The 12,912-nt window shown below is 35.4% G+C and overlaps 2 protein-coding genes across 3 annotated transcripts in view; both read left to right on the forward strand.

Annotated features, from left to right (window-relative positions):
- The first annotated feature begins 552 nt into the window (after positions 1-552).
- On the forward strand, positions 553-8,398 carry LOC133624362 (homeobox protein MSH-B-like). The gene is made up of 4 exons (XM_072916462.1): positions 553-576; positions 631-747; positions 820-1,204; positions 7,458-8,398. The coding sequence occupies exons 1-4, from the start codon at positions 553-555 to the stop codon at positions 7,877-7,879; spliced, it is 948 nt and encodes a 315-aa protein (XP_072772563.1). The 3' UTR covers positions 7,880-8,398.
- A 2,947-nt stretch (positions 8,399-11,345) lies between these two features.
- Positions 11,346-12,912, forward strand: part of atp5pd (ATP synthase peripheral stalk subunit d) — a 6,010-nt gene continuing 4,443 nt past the window's right edge. Inside the window, exon 1 of one of the 2 annotated variants that reach the window (XM_061922768.2) lies at positions 11,346-11,454. The gene's annotated coding sequence lies outside the window, so the exon portion shown is untranslated. The remainder of the gene's footprint in view (positions 11,455-12,912) is intronic. The other variant, XM_072916384.1, reaches the window with a different exon arrangement.

A 12,912-nucleotide genomic window follows, 5' to 3' on the forward strand; every position in this document is an offset into this window, starting at 1 on the left:
AATACAAATAAAAACCTATCTTTTTTTCCAAATAGTTCAAGAAAGACCACTACAATTAGCAATATTTTGCACTGTTATACAATTTGATAAATCAGAAACTGATGACATAGTGCTGTATTTTACTTCTTTATATCTTTTTTTCAACCAAAAATGCTTTGCTCTGATTAGGGGGTACTTGAATTAAAGAAATGTTCACAGGGGGTACATCACTGAAAAAAGGTTGAGAACCACTGGTCTATATGGGTATCCAGACTTTTTCCACAAGGGGGTGCATACTTAATGTATGGATGTGAGCAGTGTGTTGGCCACTTTGATACATTTTGTACATTTATAGTGCTAAAAACAACAATGTTGGTCAAACTACCGACCAATCTGCAAATTAGTGTAACATCAATAGTGAATTCATTTAAATTTTGCAATATGCTGAGGACAAATAAAAACAAAACAAAAACTAGCTGCAGGCTGCAAATGTCCCCCGGGCCATACTTTGGTGTAGAATCCTCCCCACCGGTTAATGACGCTAAAATTGGTTCAAGCTACTTTGTGAGGGCCATGAATGGCCTCTCCCGGCATGGGGTCTGTATGATGAACTACCCCTTCCTTTCAGAAGGTCTCTTGATGTTTCCTTAGAAGGCAGCGGGCCAATCAAAACCGCGCTTTGACCCCCAAATTACAGAGCTGATTGGCGGGGCCGAGGAGTGGGAACACACCCCTTCCTCTTATAGACGCTCCTGTCCTGTCCCGTGCGTAAAAGTTCCCAATTGCGAGCCGCGCGTCGGTCAGTGAACGCATCATCCTCCGCTCTCCATTCCTTCCCAGCGGGAGGTGCATGGCCGCCTCGCCTCGCGTCCAACCATGAACCCAACGCAGGACTCCCCGCTCCCAGACGCCAAGGCGCTTCTTCATCCCAAGGAGGAGGCGGAGGCGGACGCGGACGCCGAGGCTCCCGAGGACGCCACGCCGACGGAGAAGAGCCACGACCAGCACCGGACGATCCTCCCGTTCAGCGTCGAGGCTTTGATTTCCAAGCAAAAAAGCACCTGTCGGAGTCCGCTGCCGACCGGGAAGAGCGCGCACTTTTCTCCGAGGACTTTTTACGCGGAGGCCGTTTGCAGCGGCGGCTCCGCGGGGGACACCAGCCCCAACTTTGGCGATAAAGAGCAGAGCACTTGGTTCCAAGCGAACTCCTTCTCGACTAACTCTCGTAAGTATGCACTCTTTAAAATGCAGATTAGCCTCGACAATAAATTGTGATAATAAATTTAAAAAGTGTGTATAGCTGCATAAATGACTCATAAATATTTCTTAATAAAACACGTTTATTCATAATTATCTCAACACATATGGATCATTCTTATTGGCGAAATTAGACTTGGACTTAGACTCAGATAAACTTTATTGATCCATAAAGGGAAATTGTTCCACACAGTAGCTCAGTTAAAAAGGACGTAAAGTGTAAGGATGGAAAGGATAATGCAGGTTTAAAGTAGACTAAAAATGTACCATAGGAGCAATATATGTAATATTTAGACTTAGACAAACTTTAATTATCCACAAAGAGAAATTGTTCCACACAGTAGCTAAGTTAAAAAGGATGGAAAGTGTAAGGATGGCAAGGATTATGCAGCTATAAAGTAGACAAACAATTTATCATAGTAGCAATATAACATATATGTAATATTTAGACTTAGACAAACTTTATTGATCCACAAAGGGAAATTGTTCCACACAGTAGCTCAGTTAAAAAGGACGTAAAGTGTAAGGATGGAAAGGATAATGCAGGTATAAAGTAGACTAAAAATGTACCGTAGTAGCAATATAACATATATGTAATATTTAGACTCAGATAAACTTTAATAATCCACCAAGGGAAATTGTTCCACACAGTAGCTCAGTTAAAAAGGATGGAAAGTGTAAGGATGGAAAGGATAATGCAGCTATAAAGCAGACTAAAAATGTACCGTAGTAGCAATATAACATACAGTATATGTAATATTTAGACTCAGACAAACTTTATTAATCCACAAAGGGAAATTGTTCCACACAGTAGCTCAGTTAAAAAGGACGGAAAGTGTAAGGATGGAAAGGATAATGCAGGTTTAAAGTAGACTAAAAATGTACCGTAGTAGCAATATAACATATATGTAATATTTAGACTTAGACAAACTTTAATAATCCACAAGGAAAATTGTTCCACACAGTATCTCAGTTACAAAGGATGGAAAGTGTAAGGATGGAATGGATAATGCAGCTATAAAGAAGACTAAAAATGTACCGGAGTAGCAATATAACATATATGTAATATTTAGACTTAGACACACTTTAATAATCCACCAAGGGAAATTGTTCCACACAGTAGCTCAGTTAAAAAGAACGGAAAGTGTAAGGATGGAAAGGATAATGCAGGTTTAAAGTAGACAAACAATGTACCGGAGTAGCAATATAACATATATGTAATATTTAGACTTAGACAAACTTTAATAATCCACAAAGGGAAATTGTTCCACACAGTAGCTCAGTTAAAAAGGACGGAAAGTGTAAGGATGGAAAGGATAATGCTGGTTTAAAGTAGACTAAAAATGTACCATAGTAGCAATATAACATATATGTAATATTTAGACTTAGATAAACTTTAATAATCCACAAAGGGAAATTGTTCCACACAGTAGCTCAGTTACAAAGGATGGAAAGTGTAAGGATGGAAAGGATAATGCAGCTATAAAGAAGACGAAAAATGTACCGTAGTAGCAATATAACATTTATGCAATATTTAGACTTAGACAAACTTTAATAATCCACAAAGGGAAATTGTTCCACACAGTAGCTCAGTTACAAAGGATGGAAAGTGTAAGGATGGAAATGATAATGCAGGTATAAAGTAGACAAACAATTTACCGTAACAATATAACATATATGTAATATTTAGACTTCGACAAACTTTAATAATCCACAAAGGGAAATTGTTCCACACACTAGCTCAGTTACAAAGGATGGAAATAGTAAGGACTGAAAGGATAATGCAGGTATAAAGTAGACTAAAAATGTACCGTAGTAGCAATACTTAGTCAAACTTTATTGATCCACAAAGGGAAATTGTTCCACACAGTAGCTCAGTTACAAAGGATGGAAAGGATAATGCAGGTATGAAGTAGACTAAAAATGTACCGTAGTAGCAATATAACATATATGTAATACTTACACTTAGACTTAGACTAACTTTATTAATCCACAAGGGAAATTGTTCCACTCAGCTCAGCTCAACCTCTACCTCATCTGAACCAAATTTGATCCCCAGCAACTCTTTGAAGCATCAAACAGGTTTATATGTGGTGATAGTGTATATATATTTTCTCATTCTGTTTTGCACACTCTTGGAGTCAACATGTGCATAGTCATGTAGTGTCATGTACATAGTGTGTGTATAACCCCCCCACAGTTTTGTATATATTGTTTTTCTAATCACCTGACATGTATACTGTGTATATGTACATCATTTATCAATTTTTTTTAACATAATTTTTTATATACATGTTACAGGTTATATATCATGTATTATTGAATGTATCAAATGTGATGAATATGTAATGGACCACAATGGAAACAAGCTTTTTGGCTTTTTGTGCTATCCATTTGCCTTTTTAAAGCATTACATGGATTCAATTCTTTAAGATGTCAATAAACTTCTCAATCAATCAAAAAAAAAAACCACATCTTATACATAACTTAGTAAACTTTTTTTTTAGTGTGAAACCTACTTTTTCCAAAATCAAAATGGCTGAGGATGACTATTTTTGTAATTTATTTTATTTAATTTTTATTCAAAATAAAAAATACAATTACAAAAAAAAAATGTTTATATCTTATATCAATCCAAATAAATTAAATAGGATTGTTTTGTCAGAACATGAACAAAATGTTGCTATCTTCAACTCACATTAGACTTAAACTTAGACTTAGACAAACTTTAATGATCCACAAGGGAAATTGTTCCACACAGTAGCTCAGTTACAAAGGATGGAAAGTGTAAGGATGGAAAGGATAATGCAAGTATAAAGTAGACTAAAAATGTACCATAGTACAATATAACATATATGTAAGATTTAGACTTAGACTTAGACGAACTTTAATAATCCACAAAGGGAAATTGTTCCACACAGTAGCTCAGTTACAAAGGATGGAAAGTGTAAGGATGGAAAGGATAACGCAGGTATAAAGTAGACTAAAAATATACCGTAGTAGCAATATAAAATATAACATATATGTAATATTTACATATTATATATACAGTATATGATATATACTGATATATTATATTATATTACCTATCTGTGTTGGCCCTGCGATGAGGTGGCGACTTGTCCAGGGTGTACACCGCCTTCTGCCCAAATACAGCTGAGATAGGCTCCAGCGACCCCCCACAACCCCAAAAGGGATAAGCGGTAGAAAATGGATGGATGGATGGATACATACTGATATATTATATTATATTTGTATATAATATATACAATATATAACATTTACCATGTACATAGTGTATATATTATTCCCATTTTTTTGTATATATTGTTTTTCAAATCACCTGACATGTATACTGTGTATATGTACATCATTTTCCCTTTTTTTTTTTTTTTTTTTTTTACATGATTTTTTTATATACATGTTACAGGTTATATATCTTTTATTATTGAATGTATCAAGCCTTTTGGCTTATAGTGCCATCCATCTGCCTTTGTTAAAGCATTACATGGATTAAATTCTTTAAGATGTCAATAAACTTCTCAATCAATCAATCAATCAATCAATCAAATATTACAGTGTATGTAACAGCTGCAGCAAAAAACAGAGAGTAGATCCAGCAGAAAATTATATATAATTATATATAAACAAAGAGAGGTAGTTAACATAGAAGCCGTCAGGTAATAGACAGATATCATCCATTGCTGTATGGCGAGTGATTATACAGCTACTGTATGCTAAATGACCTACATTATTTAGAACAGCAGTGGTTTCACCACCTCCAAGTAGATAGAATAGATAGAATAGAATGACCATGACCAACATTAAAGTAAGGTCGCGTAGTATGCCTAAATAGTCATTAAAAACAAGGCCAAGCTATTATTTAAAATTATTCAATCTTTTTGGCCACTGTAACATATACACAGTTTGAACAGTAACACTGTGTTTAAATATTTAACCAAGTGGCGTACCACAGGTTGAGAATCACTGATTTAGAATCTTTGCCTCAAAAATACTACATTTGAATGTCCACCGTAGTGGACAATTTATTTGGTTCAGAAACAAAACACAAATGTCCACTGTAGAGGACGCTGGTTTCCACATAGGAGGGTTATTAATACTACTTACTTGTGTAAATGACTCATAATTGTTTATTTATAAAACACATTTATTGAATCATTCTTGGTGAAATGACCTACATTATTTAGAACAGCAGTGAACGCACCTCCAAGCACCATCACCAACATTAAAATAAGGTAGCGTAGTATGCCTAAATAGTCATAAAAACAAGGCCGAGGTTTTATTTTACAAGTATATTTAATATTTTTGGCCAGTTTGAACAGTAACACTGTGTTTAAATATTTAACGAAGTGATTTTTTTGGCGTACCACAGCTTGAGAATCACTGATTTAGAATCTTTGCCTCATAAAACCACATTTGAATGTCCACTGTAGTGGACAATTAGTTTTGTCCACTGTAGAGGACGCTGGTTCCCACGTAGGAGGGTTATTAATACTACTTACCTGTGTAAAAGACTCATAATTGTTTATTTATAAAACACATTTATTGGATCATTCTTGTTGGTGAAATGACCTACATTATTTAGAACAGCAGTGAACGCACCTCCAAGTACCATCATCAACATTGAAATAAGGTAGCGTTGTATGCCTAAATAGTCATTAAAAACAAGGCAGAGGTTTTATTTAACAAGCATATTTAATATTTTTGGCCAGTTTGAACAGTAACACTGTGTTTAAATATTTAACGAAGGGATTTTTTTGGCGTACCACAGTTTGAGAAGCACTGATTTAGAATCTTTGCCTCATAAAACCAAATTTGAATGTCCACTGTAGTGGACAATTAGTTTTGTCCACTGTAGAGGACGCTGGTTCCCACATTGGAGGGTTATTAATACTACTTACCTGTGTAAAAGACTCATAATTGTTTATTTATAAAACACATTTATTGGATCATTCTTGTTGGTGAAATGACCTACATTATTTAGAACAGCAGTGAACGCACCTCCAAGCACCATGACCAACATTAAAATAAGGTAGCGTAGTATGCCTAAATAGTCGGCCGAGGTTTTATTTTACAAGTAAGTTTAATATTTTTGGCCAGTTATAACAGTAACACCGTATTTAAATATTTAACAAAGTGATTTTTTTGGCGTACCACAGTTTGAGGTAGCGTAGTATGCCTAAATAGTCATTAAAAACAAGGCAGAGGTTTTATTTAACAAGTATAGTTAATATTCTTGGCCACTGTAACATATGCACAGTTTGAACAGTTACACTGTGTTTAAATATTTAACTAAGCACTCAGCATCAAGGGTTGGATTGGGGGTTAAATCACCAAAAATTATTCCTAGGCGCGGCCACCGCTGCTGCCCACTTCTCCCCTCACCTCCCAGGGGGTGATCAAGGGTGATGGGTCAAATGCAGAGAATAATTTCGCCACACCTATTGTGTGTGTGACAATCATTGGTACTTTAACTTAACTTTTAAATGATTTTTTGGCGTACCACAGGTTGAGAATCACAGATTTAGAATCTTTGCCTCATAAAACCAAATTTGAATGTCCTCTGTAGTGGACAATTAGTTTTGTCCACTGTAGAGGACGCTGGTTCCAACATTAGTGTCATGTCTGTGTGATCATGTTTTTGTTTTAGTCATGTTCGGTTTCGTTTTTGGACTTTTTGTGCACTTTTCTTTTGTCACCATAGCAACCATTAGTTTTCACCTGTCACGTCACGCACCTGTTTCACGTTTTGAGTCACGCACCTGTTTTCGTTAATCATGTCTATAGTATTTAAGTTCATTGTTTTCAGTTTGTCGGTCTGACGACATCCCGCATTTATACTCTCCACACACCCTTATGACCCTTGCTGCGCTTTTTCATGCCGTTTTTTCATCCAAGTAAGTTTTCTTTATTCATGCCATAGTTTGCAAGTTTTGTTTAATTGTTCATAGTTTCTGCCAATGTGCAAGTTCTGTGTTTATAGTCTAGTTTTGTACCTCCGCCCCTGTGCGCGCCTTTTGTTTGATCCTTTTTTTTGTAGTTATAGTGTTTAAATAAATCATGTATTTACCTTCACGCCACATCTGGTCCAATTCACTTGCACCTCGGGAGAACAAACCAAGCCATAGTCCAAGTCTTGACAATTAGGAGGGTTATTAATGCTACTTACCTGTGTTTCTCTTTGCCATGGTCTTTCCCAGGTAGCTCGAGTCCAACTCCGTGTACTTTACGCAAACACAAAAACAACAGGAAACCTCGCACGCCCTTCACTACCTCCCAGCTGCTGGCCCTGGAGCGAAAGTTCCGTCAGAAGCAGTACCTCTCCATCGCCGAGAGAGCCGAGTTCTCCAGCTCCCTCAACCTGACAGAGACCCAGGTGAAGATCTGGTTCCAGAACCGCAGAGCCAAGGCCAAGAGACTGCAGGAAGCCGAGCTGGAAAAGTTTAAACTGGCCTCCAAGCCCGTCCTGTCCGCCTTCGCCTTGCCTTTCCCCCTCAGTGCGGCGCACATGCAGGGCTCCCCGGCAGCATGGGCGCCCTCCAACCCCTTCCCCAGGCCCAGTCTGCCGGTCCCGGGACTCTTTGGTGGACCTGTCACTTACGGGATGTACTATTTGTCCTAATATTGCTGACAAATACATATATTTTCATGGACATGGTTGCAAAACACTTAAAGGCACAATAAGTCGTTTCCAATTCGGAAAACTATTTTTTTTTAATACTTTGAAGTTGCGAGAATTGTTCTTATACCTCCAAGAAATTGTCATGTTGATAGCTTTGTGCAGGCTTTGGGTTCACAATCTTGAATTGCTCTCAAATATGAATTATTATAAAACAGGGTGTCCAAAGAGTGGCCGAGGGGCAATTTGCAGCCCGCAGCATATTTTCTAAATAAAATCAGACAGAAAAACGACAGTAAAAATGCAGGAAAAAGGAACAAAAACACATAATTTAATGAACATGTGATAATAATAAACTCAACTATAAAAATACGCTTTGTCATCAACACAAAGCTGACACAAATCTGTGTCTTTAAATATATAATGCCTGTTTTTGTTGTTGTTGTTTTTTTTACAAATTAAAAGAAAATGGCCTCTATACAAGCCCTTAATAGAAAACGTTATAAAGTCAGGTTATTTCATACTTGCCAACCTTTAGACCTCCGATTTCGGGAGGTGGGGGGTAGGGGCGTGGTCGGGGGTGGGGCGGGGCGTGGTTGGGGGCGTGGTTAAGAGGGGAGGAGTATATTGACAGCTAGAATTCACCAAGTCAAGTATTTCATACACATATATATATATATATATATATATATATATATATATATATATATATACATATATATATATATATATACACACACACACACACACACATATATATATATATATATATATATATATATATATATATATATATATATATATATATATATATATAAATATCTAGATCCTGAAAATATGCAAACAAACTGTGTTTAGATAATTGATACCTCAAACTTGCATAAATAAATATTAAGGAATATAACATAACTTGGCTTCTGAGAGTTTCAAAATGTAATGAATAAAATGCTAAAGTTGTTGATAAACAAGCAATTATTTTAATAATTAAATATGGTCATTTTAAATGAATTATTATGATAATTTAAAATCAATTATTTCAAATATGTTTATTTTAATGTATAATTCTATGGCTGGATGTAATAAGGAGTCACGAAAAAATACAAATAAAAATACAATTAATTTTGATGTTTTTAGCAAAATATAGTAAAAATGTATTTAGTTTTTTGTTTTTTTAAAATTAATAAATATATTTATTTTTAGGTAAAATAAACATAATAATACAATTTATCTCTAGTCTGGATGATTTAGTTCTTGTCACCCTGTTGTCCTCCCGTCATGAAAAAAGGCTGTCCTCACTCAGGTCCGCATGGAGCTGGAGGGGGCGTGGCTTCCAGCTCCGGCTGAAAATCGGGAGATTTTCGGGATAATATTTGTCCCGGGAGGTTTTCGGGAGAAGCGCTGAATTTCGGGAGTCTCCCGGAAAATTCGGGAGGGTTGGCAAGTATGGGTTATTTATCATATCTCAAAGAGAGCAATAATATAGGTTGTGCTTGCAGTTTCATCAGCAACAATCATTTGCCAGCAAATGTGTATTATAAAGTGCATTCCTCTCACATGGTGGCCTCAAACGGGATGACAAATAGAGTAAAAGATAGTGAAAGTCCTGCAGTGTATTTATTCTCACAGCAGGAAATGTGTATTTATTGAATATATTTTCTATCTGTACTGTGTACACCACTCGATGAAAATCTATAGTAATGTGTAATAAACGTATGAATCTGAATGTGTTTTGTATTTTGATATTCTTCATCATTAAAATGTTTCCTTTGTGTCACTGTAAAAAATAGTTTGAAAGCAAGTCAGGTACTATATACAGTATTATGAAAATTATGCATAGTATGCTATTATTTATTAACTATATTTGCACTCTGACAAAAATAACGTGCATCTCTCATACAAGTTAAGTGTTTATATAGGTGTACAGCTCTGGTAATGGGTACATTCGCACCCACCTGCACAAATGTACTTCAAAATGTAACAATCAAAATAAATATGACTTTTTGTTTTGTTTACTAGGGCATGCATATATAATATGCAATAGTTTGACCATTTAAAGTCAACGATAACAAAAAGGAGATGCTTGGAAATAGCATAAAAATGCCCCAAAAACTTGGAAAAACGCGATTCATAGCGTTACTTTTTGATGTAACCATCATGAGCGTTCTGTTCAGGTATATTTATTTTATATTTTGATAAATCATCGTATTTAGGTATTACTAAATTTAAATAGGTATTGATCAATCTTTAAGCTGTGTGTATTTGATTTCAGTTTGCTTTTGACATCTTATTTAGAATTGTAGTTGAAACTTTTACAACCTTGTGTTGCGCTCATGATGGCGTAACCAAACTAGATTTCGTTTAATGATCTTATTTTGAATATTTATTCCCTTTTTTACATTTAGTATATTTAAATATACTGTGTTTTATGCTTTTTTCTTTTTGGAACATGTACTATACATATAATACAATAAAGTCCCATATAAAATTATGTTTCTAGCAATACTTTAATTTTGCCTTAAAAAGTAACACTCCAATGTCCATTAGTGGAGCTGTACACATAGGTAATTGGAGCGAGATGATATTGGTGAAATGATGCAAAAACATATTTAAGACCATGCAGAATATATTTTGTAATTATATTATTCATACTTACATGTTTTTCCAAATGTACTTCAACAAAAAAATACAGAAATATGGCAGGAACTTTACACAAAATGTTTACATACTGCATTGGCATTATTTACAATACATGGATTAACAACTTAGTATGGAATTACTATGATGGTATTTACATTTGGATAGCCACTTCATAACAAATCACTCCATTAAATTGATGTTATTTAATGCTTATTCTGATTGGAACAAATGTTTGATATTGAAAATAAGTCATAAAACACTTTATTTGTTCATAGAAAACAATAATATTTGGCGTGGCGTGTAGGCCCATAGGACAAAATTGTATAAATAAATGTTTAAATAATGACTTACATGTATTATCAATTAATTATAATTGGAATGAGATACATGCATGTGTTATTAAACAGTAGATTTTTCGGTGTATTACTGTAAATGCCAAAACGGCACCACAGTTTATTACAGTAAAAAAAAGTACAGTTTTTTTTCATTTTGAGAAAAATGCTGTAAGAACTGCAGTAAATTTCACAATGTATGTCCCTACTGTTGTTTTTTACATTTTATTTTATTATTATTATTTTTTTAATTATTTTTTAATTTTACATTTTATTTAATGTAAAATTACATTTTCTTATTTTACCATTTAATTATTGAGTTTATTATTTCGTGTTTTAATTCATTATTTCACGATTAATGGAACATTTAAGTCATTATTTAAAAATATTTTTGTATTTTTATGTTATTAAATGTCCCATTTGACCCTCCGCCGACATTGGCAAGCGTCTCGCTTCAAACGACTTTGAACACGATGTGAGTGTGAAGGCGGTGTTGTAGTACCAACATATGGCCAGTAGAGGGCGACTACTCATTCATTGCAGATACTGTTCATTAGAAGAACAAGCACTTCCGCTTCTCTGTCCGGTCAGACTCTTCGGCGAAGCGAGGTGAGTACACAAGAGCGGCTGTACTTAATGGATATGTGACTTAAATAGCGAGTGTGTCTGTAAATATAGTTGTTGCATTCTCATAGTTGACAAAGGTGAGCGTAAAGTTGGTCGTTGTTTGCGGAAACCTTGACGTTAGAAAAGGTCTTCACTCTTCTCTGACCTTGGCTTGCAAGCTAACAATGCTAGCCAGCTAGCTTGTAGTCAGGCAGGGAATTTCGAATTGCTGTCAAGGGTGACGTCATAAATGTGGTATTGATGTAAGTGTACACATTTTACATTGTTTTTGCATTCAATTTGAGTTTGCATTTGATCGCCGAATTGATAGAAATGAGACCGCATCGCTTGCTAATTTGACGTGCTAATACCGTTTATTTTCTTTCTTTTAGTTTATTTCGAACATGAACACACTTACAGCATAATATATCACACAATTTCATATCATTTCACTTTACATCATGTCCGAAAAGGAGTAGGAAGAAGCAAAGCTTATTTAATCCTACCCCTTTCCCACTTCAGAGCGTTTATTGATGATATGGAGACAGAAAGGGTGTATTCAACAACATTTTTGGGAATCGATATGGCCTTTTATTAATACCTCGATATTTTAGGCCATGTCACGATACACGATATATATCTCGATATTTTGCCTTAGCCTTGAATGAACACTTGATGCATATAATCACAGCAGTATGATGATTCCATGTGTCTACATTAAAACATTCTTGTTCATACTGCATTAATATATGCTCATTTTAAATGCAGAGAGGGAAACCACAACTAAGTTAATTGACCAAAAGTGTATTTATTAAACAGTTATTAAGCAGTCGCACAAACATTCATGTCATTTCCAAAACAAAAAGTGCAAGATTGTCAGAGACGTTTTTAAAACCAGCTATTAGTGCACTTTTGTGCATGATGTCACCAAGATGACTTATCAAAACAACACTAAATTAAGGTGTACTTTTTGTACAGAACGCCACTACAATAGTTTAAAACAAATAAAGTGCACTTTTGTGCATGATGTCACATGAGATATTTCAATAGCTGTCAAATAAAAATGAGCTGCATAATACGAAATCAAATAGTGTATGTCCTTCGCTATGTGGTAGGTTACTGCGGACGTTATCTCCTTCTGTTTTAGACTAGTTTTTTCATACGGTGTTTATGTGGAAATGGTTGCTTCGGCATTTTGTTGGTGTGGCACCGGCCGGAGATGTTGACATGCGGAGTTTCAAGCACTCTTCATTCTCTAGCGGGTGACTTTTCAAATGGTGCTACACATTAACAGTGCTTTTGCCGCATACTTGTAAAACATATTTCTGCTTGAAGCCAAACCACCGCCAGAGGATGGACTCCCTGCTGTTTTTCTTGGGAAATAATTCTTCCTTCATTTGTTACCACACCGCTAGCATCACAGCTAACTTTACCATGTCGCTACCTGTCTGCTGCGCAAGG

This window comes from Nerophis lumbriciformis, linkage group LG27, assembly GCF_033978685.3.
Source record: "Nerophis lumbriciformis linkage group LG27, RoL_Nlum_v2.1, whole genome shotgun sequence".
NCBI lineage: Eukaryota > Metazoa > Chordata > Actinopteri > Syngnathiformes > Syngnathidae > Nerophis > Nerophis lumbriciformis.

Bases quoted from the DNA above. Each gene is read 5' to 3' on its own strand.
- LOC133624362 (XM_072916462.1), top strand. From the start codon at position 553: ATGAATGGCCTCTCCCGGCATGGG. The intron at 577-630 runs GTCTGTATGATG...ATGTTTCCTTAG, and splicing joins ATGGCCTCTCCCGGCATGGG to AAGGCAGCGGGCCAATCAAA. The intron at 748-819 runs GTAAAAGTTCCC...ATTCCTTCCCAG, and splicing joins GCTCCTGTCCTGTCCCGTGC to CGGGAGGTGCATGGCCGCCT.